At 32.9% G+C, this 17,837-nt stretch overlaps 1 protein-coding gene across 7 annotated transcripts in view; it reads right to left on the reverse strand.

The window, feature by feature from the left end:
- The window catches only part of LOC123533786 (glutamate receptor ionotropic, NMDA 2B-like), a 271,661-nt gene that overhangs the window by 43,183 nt on the left and 210,641 nt on the right, over positions 1-17,837 (reverse strand). For all 7 annotated transcript variants that reach the window (XM_053519528.1, XM_045315655.2, XM_053519527.1 and 4 more), the window contains one exon: positions 8,965-9,530. In XM_053519528.1, coding sequence (XP_053375503.1) covers positions 8,965-9,366 — 402 coding nt within the window. In that variant the 5' untranslated portion in view covers positions 9,367-9,530. The remainder of the gene's footprint in view (positions 1-8,964; positions 9,531-17,837) is intronic.

Here is a 17,837-nt window from a genome sequence, read left to right on the forward strand (position 1 = left end):
TCGATCCCAAGTATAATAATATCCTTCCGGAAGAAAAGGATGTAAAACAATTTGTGTCTGTCCGGTTAGATTCTCATAAAATGTATGGTAGTTATGTTTGTCAATTGTATATCTAACAAATATTCAAATGAAACTTCTTCGTACATTTGCATGGGTAGTGTATGTTTCGTCTGAAAGATTTAAAATATTTCCTTTTCCTTAACTGAATTACAAACGGCTTCTGGGACATTTTGTTTAACAACTCAAAATAAGTTATGCGGCTTTAGCGTGCTTAGTAATCTGGTAGCCACGGGTTTTAACATAAAACCAATGCAATATGTTCCAGTTCCAACAACATTGTCTAGTATAATAATAGTATACTTATTCCAATTATTTTGATATCGTCTCACAGGAAAAGGTATACTAATACATAACCAAGAGAAAAATACTTATTGACGTACTTTGATAAATAAGGCCAAAGCAAAAGCTAACGTATAAATTTATACAGGCCGTATATCTATCAGACGTTTTAAGCGTTTTCAGTACAGTACTATGTAAGAAATCCACATGATGAATTTTGAGTCAAAGTCGGTATAGAATGGCTGGAAGACAACAAGTTTCAGAAAGTTTTATTACGATAATTATGTAATATAGTAAGGGGCAGCATGACCAGCGTTATATCTATTTTGTCATGTTTAGCATTTATGATGCTGTTAGTGCACTAGATACCCAGTCATAAACTCACTGCAGCTTCTATGTAAATAGGCACCTCGATTTAACAACCTTTCTCTAGGTTCTTTCTTGGTCGCAACAAAAACATTGACGTCACCGCACGTTAACGTGACGTCATTCTAGCGTAAGAGTGTTTTAACAGAGAAAAGCATATTAGAATCAACAATACAATGAGGTCATTTTTCGTCATTTAGAGGAAATATATGTAGAATTACCGGAATATGTTTAAATACATAAAACACAATTACTTAGTATATTAAATACATTATTTTAGGATACTTAATACATCTATTCAAAATTATTTTTGTCAAGAACTTGATCATCGTTATCACTTCAGCGTTAAAAATTTTTGCAAACACCAGAAAGAGGACATTATGCGTGCAGAGTTTTAATGAATGAAAATCTCTGCAGCAGTTTTAAATTATTAGTTTGTTGTTTGAATTTCGCACGAAAAAAATTTGTAAGTTGCGTGCTTACGTGCAAACTGTATTTAAGCTGGAGATTAGTGCAAGATAATTAAGACGCATGATTCACGAGCGTCCCAGGTGTAAAGCATCGATACAAGTGTCTTTAAGCTTAAGTGAAGGAGCGTCGGCTCTTATTCATGACCACAGTTTCCGCTCTATGGCGACTGTAGTAAACGACGAGAGCTAAATATAAAATCTTGTTACACATTTTGGCCTATGAAAAGCAATATTGCTGACCTGGTTGAAGTTAAACCGTAACTTAACATCGCACTTCTAAAATTTTATTTTCATAGAAGCACCAACGCAAGCTGAAATTGCTTACTAGTAAACTTTTTCAACTTGTTTTGTCATACCTTATGTGGTAGATTTTTCATTTACATGATTAAGCGATTTGTTGTTTTTAAATAAAATGAAATGAATATTTATTATGAACGTAATTGAAAAGAAAAACATAATTGTATTGATGTGCAAATGCAACTTCAAATGAATTTTAAAATTTTGATATTGCACAAATATAGGGATAATTCACGTTTTCGGTTTCGGTCGGGTTTCTACAGTTAATACACAAAACAAACGTGTATTGTCGCTATTCTTGCATAAAAACCATGACACGAAGACTAAATGTATTGTTTACATATGTGATAAATATACGATTCCGGTACACTTTTCAAATCCCGTTCTGTTGTTCCCGTTCTGTTGTTTTAGATGCCCAAAATCAACAACACTATATACCAGAAGCATGTATTTAGGGTTTTTAAGCGATTTTATTTTTCATTTCTCGTTATCACAAACATGACATTACCCATAATTTTGCATGTTACTTAAATATTCGGTAAACAGAAACACAATTTCAAAAATAATAATTTTACATCCGAGTTATTTCGAGTACGAACACTAATTATTTCTCTCAACAAGCTTTCAAGATTTACATAAATTTTGTGAGAAATTAAGTAAAAACATACCGACAGATACTTCCCAAGATTAGTGCTTTGATTCTTTAAAACAAACAATCGCACACGATACACGCGATTAAATACACTCACGGTTATCGACAAAAATTGGGCCGACGCTCAGTTCAAAAGGGGGTAAATACGGAGAGAAGCTAGTAAGCACATTGTTGACTCTATAGAGGAGAGGGCTGGGTTGGTAACTGATATAGCAAAACATACTATGGATTGGATTGCATCTGTTATGCTACAAAAAGAGGTTACAAGAAGCAGATACCAGATGTCAATCTGTCGTGATCTGTGCAGTAATACATGTACGTCCCGGGCAAAGCCTTTCAAAATAATAATCATGTATTAACATCACGTGAATAGCCTTATTTGTACACTATTTTTCTCACGTTAATATATGGGCGGATCGAGTGGAAAAGGTAGCTTTTATGCAAGGATGTATATATGAATTAAATTTACATATTAATTTTTTTTTTCAATATTTATATAACACTACTTTCTATATCTGCAAACTAAGCTCATATTATTAACATATATGTTTATTTTGACGAAGAGATTTCCCGTCTATACGTTAGAAAGTACTTCATGTAAAAGGCAGATTTTATTCCTATTGTTTGGGTATATATAAAAGAAGCTAGACATTCGGAAAAAAAAAATAATTTCGTTCAAAATTTGTAAAACATTGTAGCGTTTTATAAGTTCTTAAATCAACTGCCTGTTAAAGTACATTTCTTCGTTTGAAAACGTTGATTTTATGTATTAAATTGCTTCCTGTATTAATTTGTATTTCAATCTACGTATTTTGACACTTAAAAACTTCAGACAGAGTTATTAAAAATAGAAAGAAAAAAATGTGTTATTATTTGTTGCAATCCAAGCTGTTTGTGCAAATTCACTGACAAATAAAAACTGTGTTCGTATCCTATCTAATTTAAAGATGGACACATGTAAAGGCTGGTTGCATTTCGTTCGGACATCCTTTGTAAACGCATTCAAAGGAATAATACAGTCCTATATCTGTACACAGAAAGAATAAAGCAACTCAATGGCGCAAGTTCCTCTTAACCAGTGCAAATACTGAAAAATCTGACTAGATATACTGACACAGACAAAGCTCCACAGAACAGAGAGATAGAGAAAGTTTAGATAATGCACGTTCAGCTAACTTGGCCCTGCCCTTTGTGAAAAAAAAACCCAAACAGTTCTTGAACATGTCTGACGTAGAACACCTATACGAAGGAAGTTTGATGGGAGACATCTCAGAAATTTATAATGCCTTGGCCTGCATTAGAACCCCGGGCACATGGAATAGGTCAAGCGCGTAACCACTGAGCCAATTTATGCGTAATTCAACTTGAAAAAAAGAAAACTCGCAGTCGCCAAAAGCTTACAGTTTCATGTTTGAAAGTTATTGACCACTTACACAGATGAAATAAGCCCTAGTTCCAATGAGTATTGTGCCTTTGCTTTTCAAATATCTCTAAAGTAATGCACTATTCATTTGAGGTTTTGTATTTATAATGTATATTTTGTTCTTAGGTTTAAGAACGATTATCTGATTTTGAATGGATCTTGGTTAAGAGTATAACTGGTTTGTTTTTCGTCGTAAACTTGTATATATATATATATATAATACAGTTTGCTGATGGGTTTTGTTTGAAAAGGACTACGTCCCAAAGAAAAAGTACATGATGAATATAAGCATAGAATTACATAAAATATCTATGAAATACGATAAAATCAATACTAGTAAACACGATTCATAGTCAGGAGACACATGTGATATCTCCGCACCCTTAGGTTGTAACTCCCCGAGCCAACCTCATTCCTGACACTAGCGCTGCCATGTTACATCGAGTAACCCAAACCTGAGGAATGCCAGAATCGTTAAACTAATAAGTTAAAAGTAGCAAAAAAGAAAGAAACAGCATGCAGTTTCCAGTAACAATTTCAGTTATATCAAGCGTAAAACCAAACCAATTGCTACACAACTTTGAAAGAGGCATTTAACATCTTTTATAAAATGGATTAACTACCAAGTGAACTTTTTTCACTTGAACGAAAGCATTTGAACCTTTTTCTCTATAAAAGCAAGGGCAAAGCAGAAACTGGAATAAAGCTTGCTTAGGGTTGTGTTTTAGAAAAAGAAAAGTTTAAACGCGCAATAAAGGCAGCATATGCGCAGAAAAAGAAATTCTTAAAATGTATCCCAAAATTCCTTAATAATAACAATCGCATAAGTTTGCAAATATGCAACTTTCGGATGAAACTAAATAGCTGCTAAAGACCACTTTGCACCAGTTTTTTTTTGTTTTCATTTTGATCGTGCTTTCTGACATCTGTAATTCTTTTCTAATTTGCTTTGTAAAATGTTGTAGGAGCCTAACTTATTATCCCATCTCGAATTTGTCTATAGGACCTATAGGATGCTAATGGGTCGTTTTTAGTTCGACTGTACCACAGGCATGCATGTTTTTGTTGAGAACTGTTCTGGGATGGTACAATTACAATTATAATTTAATTAATTTTAATTAATTATACTTTTTCAAACAATAAAAAATAATTATTAATTAAGCCAAAACTCAATTAATTTTATGTAATTAATTAATTAATTAATTACATTGTAAAAATTGACATGTAATTGTCAACTGAAATTAATTAATCTCGATTATTTGTACATTGATCATTGAAAGTTGATCCAAACTAGACAAAAATGCTTCCTTTTTACATTTATTGATATTTTTTGAAGAGGTGATAATTGATAATACACATTTCACTCATTTCGAACAGTATCTATTGATATAGCCTAAAGATACATAAATGTCACAGAAGTGTTTTGTTGATTGATTAATATTCTGTTCTGTTCTGTTCAATATTTAATCAGAATTTTGTTAAATTGAAACTTGCCTAAAGCAAAACCTTTTCTAGTGCCTTTATCGTAATTATGTTATTAATTTAAAAGCAATTTTTTTGAAAATAATTAATTGTAATTAATCAGTTACAATATGAAAAATCATGTAATTGTAATTTTAATTTAATTAGAAAGTTTTCAATTTAATTGTAATTAATTAATTACTTTTTAGAATAATGATATCCATCCCAGGAACTGTTGAAAGTTTAAACAATGCCAGTTATAGAAGAAAGATGTGTGAATAATCTTTCCATAAAACAAATGCTCAGTACTCATTTCTGCAATAAATATTGTTCTTCCATTTCAAGAAAATGATGGTGTATAAATGAAACGTAGATCACGTCTAACTTCTATAATATATCCGACAATAATCCCAGTAGCGTTCTATTCCATATATTACAGACATATTTAGATAGTATATTCCTACTGTTTCAAGAACTACGCAGAATGTTTACTTTATTTTGCAAGAACCGCCAGGGAGTTATAACATATCTTTGTAAAGGCTTATCATGGTCAACGTATAATTTTGTTTTGATTTGAATTCATCTTTATTAATTTCAAGGGCAAGATATTTTCCTTATCAAAGTCTTCTATATTTTTTGGCTAATAGGGTTAACTGAATTTTAGAACATTTTGATATACCAATGTTGCTTTTATGATAAGTAAGATATACATGTGGTTCAACGGCTTAGTGTTAGTGTCCGCTTTCAGTTGGGGAGGGCTGGGGTTCGTTCCGGCCGCCTCATACCAAATACGTGAAAAATGGTACTGGTAGCGAATCAGCATTTAAAGGGTAGTATCAGAAGGTAAAATAAGCACACAAGTATCTGTTAAATAAAGCTTATCTTTACCTTTATTAATCTGTAACAAATGCATTCAAGTTCGCATTTTCAAAATTTCAAAAATAAATAATTGTCTTTAACTGTTCAGATCATGCCTCGACCAAATGAATGATAAATTTGAATTCATAGTTTAAATTCTCACATTGCATGCTTTATGAAAATTTGAGTTAAAGTAGGTTAGTTATGCGAAACTATTTTATCCTGATTATCTAACTTGTCTTTAGTCCTATTAACAAAATCCCAAAGAAGAACCTTTAGAAGCATAGGATGCGACCAAGCAAAATGATCATTGTTGATTTGATTGAGTTTGTTTATGAAAGGTAATGAACTATGCAACACTCCTAACTCCTCGTAGTACCGTCTAAAGCGAAATTCCGATTCCATGATCCAAATAACACCATTGAATTCAAGAAAATATAAGGGATATTTTACAGGCAAAGAGCATGCTAGTATTGCAGTATCGACTTTGTTCATTTGCTTTCTCAAGAATGAAATCAACGGTTAATGTCATATACATAGAATCTATGCTAGTCAGTTTCTATAAAATAAAAGTTATATGACTGTCAACGACATACTACAAACATTAATTTAAATAAGCTGTGTACTGTCATATGTAAATTACGTTTGTTTTTACAGACATATAATCTGACATAAAGAATTTCCAATTCCATAAGTGAATAATGAACTGATTGTATGACATTTTGTGTAAGAATTGAAAATAAAATATGAGTCTGTTGCGTGACGGATAATCTGGAAGCAAGATTGTTTACAAAAATCAATGCACTCTACAAATGTCTTGGGTAGAGAGTTGTTTATAATATCAGAGTGTCACTCTCATAAGGAACTACAATGTACAACTTAGAGCAAACTTTTTGACATCCCTTAATGGATAAGAACATAGACAATCTAACGCCTCCAATTTCACAGGCCGTCAAGCTCAAATTGGATGCGATAATATATTTTCCATTTGAATGTATCAATCTCATGCATGCATATAACCATCTTTGGATACTATCAATACTATATTACAAGTATGAACAAAACCGATGCTCGAAGCCATCGACATGTGATTAATCTTTTCAGTCGGAAATACGAAATCGCATTGCGTCTTTCGTGGCCCTAACGGAAAAATGCATTATCATATTTGACAAAAACAAAATCATTTTAATAAAACTCAGGACATGGGTCAGTCACACTACACCTCATAGCATCAACGGACGTCCAACGTATAACAAAATTTTCAATCCGTTCGTGTCCGTTCGCTTGCGCTTCTTTTCCGTTTCTCATGCTGCACCTGCGCTCCTTGTCCGGCGATGTTCTTTCCATCCGGTGAAAGGTTTTGAGCATGTTCAAAATTTGGAACGTACACCACCGGACAAAGTTGTCCGTTAGACCGTTAGATGAACGGTAGTAATGTGCTGGTATGCGTTTTGTTTGTTACTTGTGCGTTCCTTATTCTGTACTTGTCTGGTTCGCATCCGTTCTTGTCCGGTGGACCTGATTCACGGCCGGATAAATACCGGACATGCAACGGATGTAACGTATTTTCAACGGACGATAACTGACAATGCATTCGTCAAACGTTCGAGGAAGTTTTGTCAGTTTCTAATGCTTACGTTTTACGCGGTACAAGTCCGTTACTTGTACAGTGATGTCCGTTAATAGATAGAGGATATTTGTTTGTTTGCAGTGAGATATCGAAATATATCATCACCGATAAGGGAGACAATTGAATATTTTCACGAAGGCGGAGATTTAGTGTAAAAAATACACACCGCGGCTAACAGAGAGATTGACAAATGCCGGTAGTTAAGTAGAAGCATATTTAAATTTTTTCGGGTCAATCCGTCAGTTCGTTGAATAACCGGAAGCTTGCTTTGTTTACCAAAACACACGCTGGAGGTCAGATTAAAAAAAAGAACACGAAAAATCTAAAAAACTGTGGAATATGCGTAAGTCCTTGGAATATCAAGCTGCAGAATTAAATATCATCATGGATTCAATGGAAATAGCTAGGAAATACTGATCTAGGAGCTGCATAGCATAACAAAATGGATGGAAGTTGGAACACAACTGGCTGGGCTTGGAGTGGGAAAGTACTTCGACGAAAATGCTGGCATATTACGTAAGTTTGAGTTGATGTCTTGTGATAATTAACTAAGACAACAACCAACTAAATGTGCTGTCGCCAGTAAAATCTACCATACGATAGTGAACCAATGGAAAAAAAAGTAGAGGGTACAGATCTGTAGCTACATGAATGGCAAGGCCTAGCAACCAAGCTGACAAAGGTAACATTATTTCTTTTGCAAATTTAATTATAGCTAGCCAGTTCTATATAGGATTGTCTAGCAGTTCATGCCTCGCCTCGTGTATGGCTTGAATATTAGTATAATCCAGTAATTTTAAAGGCAGCAAAGGGAGGTAATTAAAGAATATATTTCAAGTGAGATAATTTATCTGGGAAAAAAAGAAGTTCGGCACTGTGAGTGATATCGATTTATATCTCACTGCTATTTTCCAGTATTTCACCAATAAGCATAAAATAAAACGTTGTTCGTTCTGTATATGTGCGTTGATCTTGCGGTCATTGTGCGTTTTATGCGCCCATACACCTATCGCGAGAGCAACGAGCAGTAGCGGCGGGATGCCTGTCGTCACTCAATAACTTTCTGCCGCAATTTTTCTATACGTTGGGCGTCCGTTAACGCTATATGGTGCAGTGTGACTGACCCGATAGGAGTTATTTATCGATATTATTGCTTTACGACAAAATGTCATTAGTTTCGTATTCCTATTCCAAGTAGGTATTTATACATTTAAAAGTCTAAATATCAATACCAATAAAACTGAAGAACGTTATACAGTATAATTCAAAATTAACAACAGAGAAGTCATTACATTTCATCAGCATCAAGTGCAGTTTATAGTTAGAGCTCCACTGGGGTCCGACAGTACTTTCGATTGTTGAATGTTTTCGTAAAATTGATACATTATTGACATTTAAGCATTTACGCGGTCATGGAAGTAACTCTTTGGACAACACAAACAATAAAAAGTAAGAAGCAAGCGTTTACCTGTAAGGCACCTGAAGACACCGGATCCCAGCTAATAACAGGCATTCCGAGACTTAATGCAGTTTTCTCTATATAGTCTGTTGCTCTAGATGTCAGCTGATTATAGTTTATACTCATTACAGCACTTGCATTTTTCTGAAACACCTCGCTGCAGTAAAATTCCGTAATTTCCTGCGGAGTTGGGAACTCATTATGAATAAAAAATATATCGGCTTCCACAAACAACCCCTCTGACCGTAGAGGGTTGTATCTGCCACCATTAACGGCACTAGAACCCCGGCTGATCGCAGAACGCAAGTTATTTTCAGTAGCACGTTCCGGCGCAACAATCTGAACAGATAAGTCCAAAGCGAGGCACATATCACAGAAAAACAAAAGCAATATTTTGAATGAGCTTGCCATTTTGAAACTGAAAATTTCTACATTGTTCTAATGTATATATACTGAATACGAACAATTATATGAGAATGCCTTGCGAAGTCACAAATATTGAGTTCTGTAAGTAGATATGCTGCATAAACACGTCATCTTCAGACTTGGTGTTCACGTAATTCCCAGCCGAATTCCTGAAATACAGATTAATTCATTTAAGTTCGCAAAATTTTATCGATCAAGTACGAAATATTGTAAATAGTATTCAAATGAGCTAAGTGGCTTTGTCAAAGTCTGACATTCATAATGAAGATACAGATCGCGTAGTGCACGAAAAATCAAAACTGATTGTATAAGATATGTCCTGTTCACTTTTTTAAGACAGGCCAATGCGTTTTTTGCTATTTACAAGACGGGCGTGGCATATATAACTTTACATACGTTTTCAAAGATGACAATACATGAACATTGCTATAGAGTAAAATAGCTTAATTTTAGGTAATAATCCATTTTTTTCTGCAATGTTATATTATTATTGATCAGTTATCTTGCATTAGTTGAACTTTAGTATACCTGCGCTATAAATAATGTTTTATCAAGCTCATCATATTTCTTTGGCAAATTCATTCGCTTTATTTCAAAATCTAACTCAAACTAAACCATTACTTTCAATTTTTAATTTCAGGCCAAAGACATTAATTAACTCTACCAAAGCATAGGAGTATGCAACCTTTCAAAAAGATTATATATGATTTATCCAAATATATAGCATAAATCTTTTACATTGTGTATACCTGTTTCTGTCTTTAAACTACTATTCTATCTTTGTCTATCGTACTAAAAATGAAATTGTAATTAATAAGTTTTATTGATTTTTTTTGTGCTTTTACACCATTTTCAAGATTTTGCGTAATTAGCCAAGGGTCGGTCGACTGAGTATAGCTAGAAACGTCATGTCTTTTAAATGTCGGACTTTATTCAGGTTTTCATTTCAATTTAACGGCATAAAATGCAGTTTTCCGAAATTGGTATTCAACGCAACTATGTTGCAAATCTAAAAAAAAAACAGAACGCTTATATTTTAAATTCTTTGATCAGAATAAATCAAGGAATAAAATAATTTATAATTCTGTCAGTTAAAATCACTTTTTTTCAACTTACGGGTTTATAGACAGATCGCTTTAAAATGCTAGTGCTTACTTTGCGGCATGCATAAAACCTCGAAAACGTTCCTCTTGTAAAAGAAAATAAAAGATATATTCTTTGATTAAGTTTTTGTAGAGTAAATTTTTTACACTTCACGTCGACAGCTGTTCAAATAGTAAATGGTTATTAAAGGATTATTACACAGGCATTAATTTGATTCACTACTTTCACAACAGCATAAATAATGGCACGTTGTAAGTGGTTCTTTATTATTTATCAGCGCAAAAAGTCTTGCAATATTGAAACAAAGTGAAATGTTGGTACCGACAAAAGAAACAAAACATGTAGATATTGTATTCAAAATGTTGTTGAATCTGACTATCTCTTTTGAATGATTATATCTAGTATTGTGTTTTTCATGTTAAACAAATGCCAAACAATTCATGGCCAAAACTTCAGAAAAAGATCAAAATGTAGTTAAAATACAAGAAAACAACTGTCGATATCTGTGAATATGTTAAACAGGCATACAAGTTGAGAACCGAAAAACAAAAACAGATAATATCATATATACATGTACTCATGTGCATGTTGTTATATGTTCTATTTATGCGAATAAATGTTGTTGCTGTTATTGTTTTATATATGCATTTTGAGCTTTTATCGGCGTGAGAACTGATCTTTATGCCCAAAACAAAGAAATAATAAAAGTAGTTTTTTTGCGTAGTGCTAAATTATTTTTTAGAAGTATAATGACATTATGCAGTTCTATCACTACTTTGCATATTAACTTGGCGTTTTGTGTTATTGTTAAAGTGACTCGTTTTATTTATCGTTAGACTTCTTGTTTATCACAGTTATAAAATAATAGCACTTGTGATGTTAATATTTCAAATTTCCCCTGACAAATTAACAAAATCTCTTAAAACACGAGATACGATAAAAGGTAATAAATCCTGTTTTTAGATCATTACCCAGTAAATCAAATTACCACAATCCATATTACATTTACTACACCATCAAATACATTACATAATGACTAAAGGGCACCATGAATTGTCTAAACATTTAAGCGGACTCTTATTCCCTTTAGAGTAAATAAAACTGCATATCATTAATGTGTTTAATACATTGTTTTACATTCTGACGTCATATTCCGTATATACATTATAAATCTAAGACCCCACTATATCTACAAAAAATGTGTAACGTGTCTTACTATTTCATTTCTTGTCTCTTGCAATTTTTTCTCTACGACATTTTTCATACCATCCATGAGCAAATTCGATCTATAAAGTTAAAATAAATTGGTTATATGACTGAATATCTCTCCATGAAGACAGTCGTGTCCTGGCTTCGAAAAGCTCCGCTCATTTTCGTTGTGTTGAAATTAATTTGCCTTAAACAAATGCAACTATTATGTCTGTAGCTACTTCTATAATAAAAACTATAATAAAAAAATCCTTTGAAAGCAAAGAAAGCAACCAAGAAGAATAATAGCAGACTCGGTTTGATTAAGTCTGTTCATGAGAGGTAATGAAATGTGCAACACCTCTCACGCTCCCTAGCACCGGCTTAAGCGGAATTCTATTACAGATATGATGAATGGACTCCATGATCCCAAAGGACCAGAAAATATAACAACACTGATTTTGTATTTTTATGAAAGGAAAACGTAAAAAGAATCAACAGTCGTTTATATTAACCGCATGCGTACAGAGCAGCAATTGACGTGCTTACTTATGATACGCCAAAACATATTTGGACAGAAAACGAAATTGCACAAACGTCAACTTAAAACAATTTTTAGGTTTGACATGACAACATGACAAAACGTTTTGCTCGTATTGTTAGCTATTCTCGACAGCTCCGACATGAAATTATAAAATACACCAAATGCTGTGAGTCTTGAATCCTTTTGATATTTGTTTTCATTTCTTTTAATGTAATGCTGAAATGAAAAAGTGAAAAATGCCTTCTGGTGAAACTTAAGTTTTTGTTGTTCTTGCCTTCTTTTTAAACCAAAGCTTATGCGAATAATACTAGTAGTTTTCGTCCTTTGAATTTATGGCATATTCCATTTTAGCGCAATATAGCTGTATCAAACACACGATTCAATGGAAGAAGAACTTCTCTCCAAACATGTTTCAAGTTAATGAAAGATAAAACGTAAAGAACGGCATATGCTTATGTTACTCTGGTCTTTTCCCTTTTCGCAGTGACACTAAATCTAACATGCTATATAAACATATAGCAAGTAGCCTATACATAAATCATCGATAAAATGTAGCTGTTCCATTTTACCCTACGATTGTAACATAAAAGATATTCTACTCTGCTTCCATTATTTGCCATTTATATACTCAGTACTCATTTATTTCCAGTGCTAAATAGAAGCAATATAAAATACATACATATTCTGAGACAAGCCAATACTAGCTGATATACTAGTATCTATTTATTTATTTAGTTAGTTAAAAGTAATTTTCACCATGGGAAAATGTTTGCCGCCTACCGCACCGATAAGCCGCCAGTTAAACATCAGTGTTGTCTATCTGGCCGTGTATTTGACAATTTCTCATGTGCAGTTAATACAGATATCACACATGTTATCTACTATAATAGTAAATAACTTATAATCAATGTTATAAGCGTCCAGACTCCAGTGTTAACGTAGTTTATATGCCGCAATGTCCTGGTATTTTGTGTCATTACAAATGTTCAGGCTGTCTGAAATTAAATCTCGTTTAATCAGTTGAAGTAGGATTCTGTAAATCAATTTGATGATGTGTAGCGTTAATGAGTTATTTTAGAACTGAATTGATGAATTTGTTGTATGCTTGGACTTTATGAGTGTAAAACGATATATAACATGTAACTGGAAACGGAACTTTTATAGTTTTAAACAAGTCCTGTTAACATTTCGCCGAAAATACGTCTTGGGTCAAGAAGGAAGAATGACATATTATAAAATCAACAATCTACTACGGGATTTCTTGGTACTTGTTTTTTTAACTACAGTCTTCATTATTCTTTTTTTTTCACGTGGAAACAAGGATACCACATTGCTGTCTGAAAAAGATGATAATTTGTCTGGTTTTCAAAATATAACTATTATATATCCAAGACCCAGCTAATGCTGTAAAAATGAAAAATGAAAAACAGTTTCCAGTATCGTTATCATCAAATACTCAAGTAAAATATGCATTTTACACTTGCCTTATATTCTTAAGAAAGACTAAGACAACTGTAATTAAGTCCATTGCTTTAATTATGTGTTACAATAAAATGTTTCACAAAGATACCGATAACTTAATATATGTAACATATATTTGATAATTGATACAATCCTATAAATAAGGATATTACATGTAATAATGATTGTATTTCACTTCGAACAAACAGAAAACAAGTCATGAATTGTCCATGTTGCCGGACTACTTTCATAAATTGCCATGTCATGTATTTCAACTATATTATCAAAAAAAATCATAAAAATTCTGCAGACGTAAAAACTTCTCGTCATTATCTCTATTGGTATTAACGTATGATAGGGTATTGTTTGTCTAAACCAACCACTTTATATAAGCACATGCATAAAACAGTTTTGACGTTTTGGCATACATTCTACAATGCTGAGTCAGTCTGCGTTTCTGCCATAAAATGTCTCATAGGAATAAGTAAATATAGAGTATTTTTAAATACAATAAATGAAACAAATATATGACTCTTATATCCCATACTGCTTTAAATATTTAAAGCTAAAATCCTATCGTATTAGAACTGTTAACATACAGACAATTTAAAAGGAGTTATCAGATGATGTAGTGGTGTTTTTGATAAAAAATATGAGACTAGTGGCATGATGTTTACATGGTGGTGGGTTTGAAAATATGAAAATAAATACTTGGAAAATGGAGACATGCTGGCCGCAACAGTGACAGTTTTGTTTTGAATCTATGATAGCAGTTTTAAGCACTTGTGACGATTATAGATTACTGTTTACAGATACTGAAATTATGCGATTCTTGTGATAAAACTATAATACGTCAAACAGTGATTATTGTAAGGGCATTTTGCCCGCACTATATTTGATATCTAAATCATTATATATATGTCAGAGACGGATCAGCATTGGTACCAGCAGGAAAGTTAGGTTCTTACTGAATAAATCGACAGGGTAAAAAATTCTGCGCCAAGGTACTAAACAAATGCTTAACAACAATAGTGGGAGTTATGAACTTTCAAAGTGGGAGTAATGAACTTCCAACTAAAAAACCTTTTGCAGAACAGAGATTCTGTATTTCGTACATCGTTCTTTCATATTTTCTTTTCTTAAGAGTTTTGCTTTTAGATACATTTAGGGAAATGCTTGTTGTTTAATTCTGGAATTTTAGATGAAAATTAACAGTGTTCCCAGGTGATATACAATGTACTTTATCAATACAAATCATATGCAATATAGTATTTACATATAACAGTTACTCGTTCCCATAATTTCAATAGACCTAAGACAACATTAGGTCTAATTACTACTTACAATTTATAGACATAGTTTGTCTAGTATCACATTACGAATCAATACCTTGTACAAATATATATGTTTTCTTCTTATGGGCAAATTGATATTCATGTTCAGTTTGTTATTTTTTTGCCATATGTGCGTGCTTAGTTTACAAAGACGCCAAAGATTGTAACTGCAGCCCTAATGCGATACAGCCATAAGAAGTTTCCCTTGGCATATTATCAAGAAGCATGTGTTGAATATTGTGAACGTAAAATGTAAGTGAGACAGGAAATGTTACCCACGGGACCGCTATACGCATATTAGAATACTTGAAATAACGATCGCGAAACGTGTTTACACTCAAATCGTTTCTAAACTAAGTTAAATGAATTGTCAATTGGTCTTTATTGCTGTAAATTACAGAAACGACTATGTGGAAGCATCGGACCACAACCAGACATAAAGTCTGAATGCTACCTATTACTAACAAACATTGGTTGACGCGACAGAGTGACATTTACATTGTTATATCATTTATTATTGTTATACATTTACATTGTTATATCATATATATATATATATATATATATTAAGTATTGTGCATATTTAGTTTTCGTAAGGATACTATGATACTATATGACAATACTGTAAATTACAAATTTCCGAATACAGTTGAACTTCAATGGCTCGAACTCGGATCTTTCGAACACCCTGGATCGCTCGAACTCTTCGCCCGGTCCCGAATTTATTCCTTCTTTATTCTATATTGTTCTACCTCGGATCGCTCGAACTTCGAAAATTCGAACTCTCGAACTCATTTGGTGGTCCCTTCGGCTCAATTACAGTGATAATTACACCTATTCAGTCGAACAGCCAATTTGTCGCCGGAATGGCTTGTGTTTACAAAGTTTTTCACATCTCTGCCTGACATTCGCCAAGCTTCTCCTTTAACCGGCGCGTGCGTAATTTTCACACGCTTATGTAATTAGCGTCGGTATACGACAAACAAATTAAACAAAGTGACTTTCGTTCAATGCAATGCTTTAATGGGCTTTGATTAATACGAATAAAATTATTTAAAATAATTGAGCAATGTTTGTCTATTTTTTTCTGCATAAAAACGGGAGATTCGATGTTAATTTTCATACTGCTTTAGAATGGCTGAATAACTTTTTTTTCGTATCTATGTCATGTTTGAAAATAAATAATAAAGACTATTTCAGCGTTTGTTTTTTGCAAATCATCGTATCATACACACATGTAGGTACAATATGACAATATATTACGATATAAGGTTTGTAACACATCATGCCCTCGAATTCCTAAATTCAAAATGGCCGCAATTTGGATGGCTCGAACAACGGAAAACTCGAACTTATATCAACGGGACCCTCGAGTTCGAGCCATCGAAGTTCGACTGTATTAAGATTTAACAATACTAAATGAAATGCATATGTATAATGACCTATGTTTAAAATGTCGTACAAAATCTAACCAGTAGTCAACGAAAATTTCTAATGATCTTTGATTTTTTATGGATAATGTTTTCTCTTTGACAAATGAAGACAATTTAAAAACTAATAAGTACTCGTGAACAAATAACTTTTGTAATCATCATCATCATTTCAGCCAAGCCGCAATTACATTTAGCGCACTTAAAGCAGTACAATCTGATCCTAATTCTGAAAATAATTGTTGCTGATATCTCTAACTGAAATTAATGTTGATTTCAAATTGCCTGTATGAAAACAACGAGCAAAAGACAGCCATTTAACGACTGTTTTGTACGTAGTAATTGTGTTACTTTACGGATGAATTAAATAAGTATAAAAACATTTTGTAAAAACAGATTTTCTTATTAACTTCACTTGCCAAAATGATTCATTATCGTAAGAAGTGGTTCTCAGACGATGCAACATCTTTTCGAAACTCCGACTTAAGAAAAATTTCTGCTTATTTTCCAGATATATGTTTACGTACTACAATCATTTAATAAAAGAGGTAGGAATACACGGTCACTACAGAATATGCCTTTATTTGATGTAGATTTCAGAAAAAGGGTGTTATTGTATCGGGCTGTTTCTATGTCAGCATTGTTTTGGATATGTATAAACATAGTAAAGAGTATTAAGGTAATTTTTTTTTCAGTAAGGACAGTTATCTACAGTAAAAAGTGATACATTTTAAATCGTTTTTATGTGTTTATGCCATAACGGTTGTTAAAAGCAGTTTGAACACAATCTGCCTGTTTTGCTTGTTTGATTTCTCGTGTTTAAAGACTTACGAATACAATTAAGGACACAATCTAACTCACTCATTCACTCACTCATTCACTAAGTTTGTTTCCTTTAGTCGATTTTAATGTACAGTCACTACTTCGAATAGAGGCTGAAACAACTTTTTCAAAAATACTTTTTTATTATTTCCCAAGTGTAATCCTAAGGATAAGTTAATTAAATTGTAATAAAATGAAAGGATCTTATTCATTGCCGTCCAAGAATGAAGAAAGTTTAATCTGTTACGGAACTGTTTCTTACAACAGTGTGACCTCCAGCTTAAGGTTGTAAGTTCCGACAGTCATATGTACAAACTGTAGTTATGTTATTTTAAAAATAATGTTGACATGCCGTTTTACGAATGTTTATAATGAAATACTGTATCATTCTATGACTTACGTTCATTTTTTGCTATACACATTTTGTATCAAACAATGGATATAAGTGGTAATATGAGCCGTGCCATGAGAAAACCAACATAGTGGTAACAGTTTCCCTAATTGCAATAGACTTTGAAAGCGAACAGCATGGATCCTGGCCAGACTGCGCGGATGCGCAGGCTGGTCTGGATC

This window comes from Mercenaria mercenaria, chromosome 12 (assembly GCF_021730395.1).
Source record: "Mercenaria mercenaria strain notata chromosome 12, MADL_Memer_1, whole genome shotgun sequence".
Taxonomy (NCBI): Eukaryota; Metazoa; Mollusca; class Bivalvia; order Venerida; family Veneridae; genus Mercenaria; species Mercenaria mercenaria.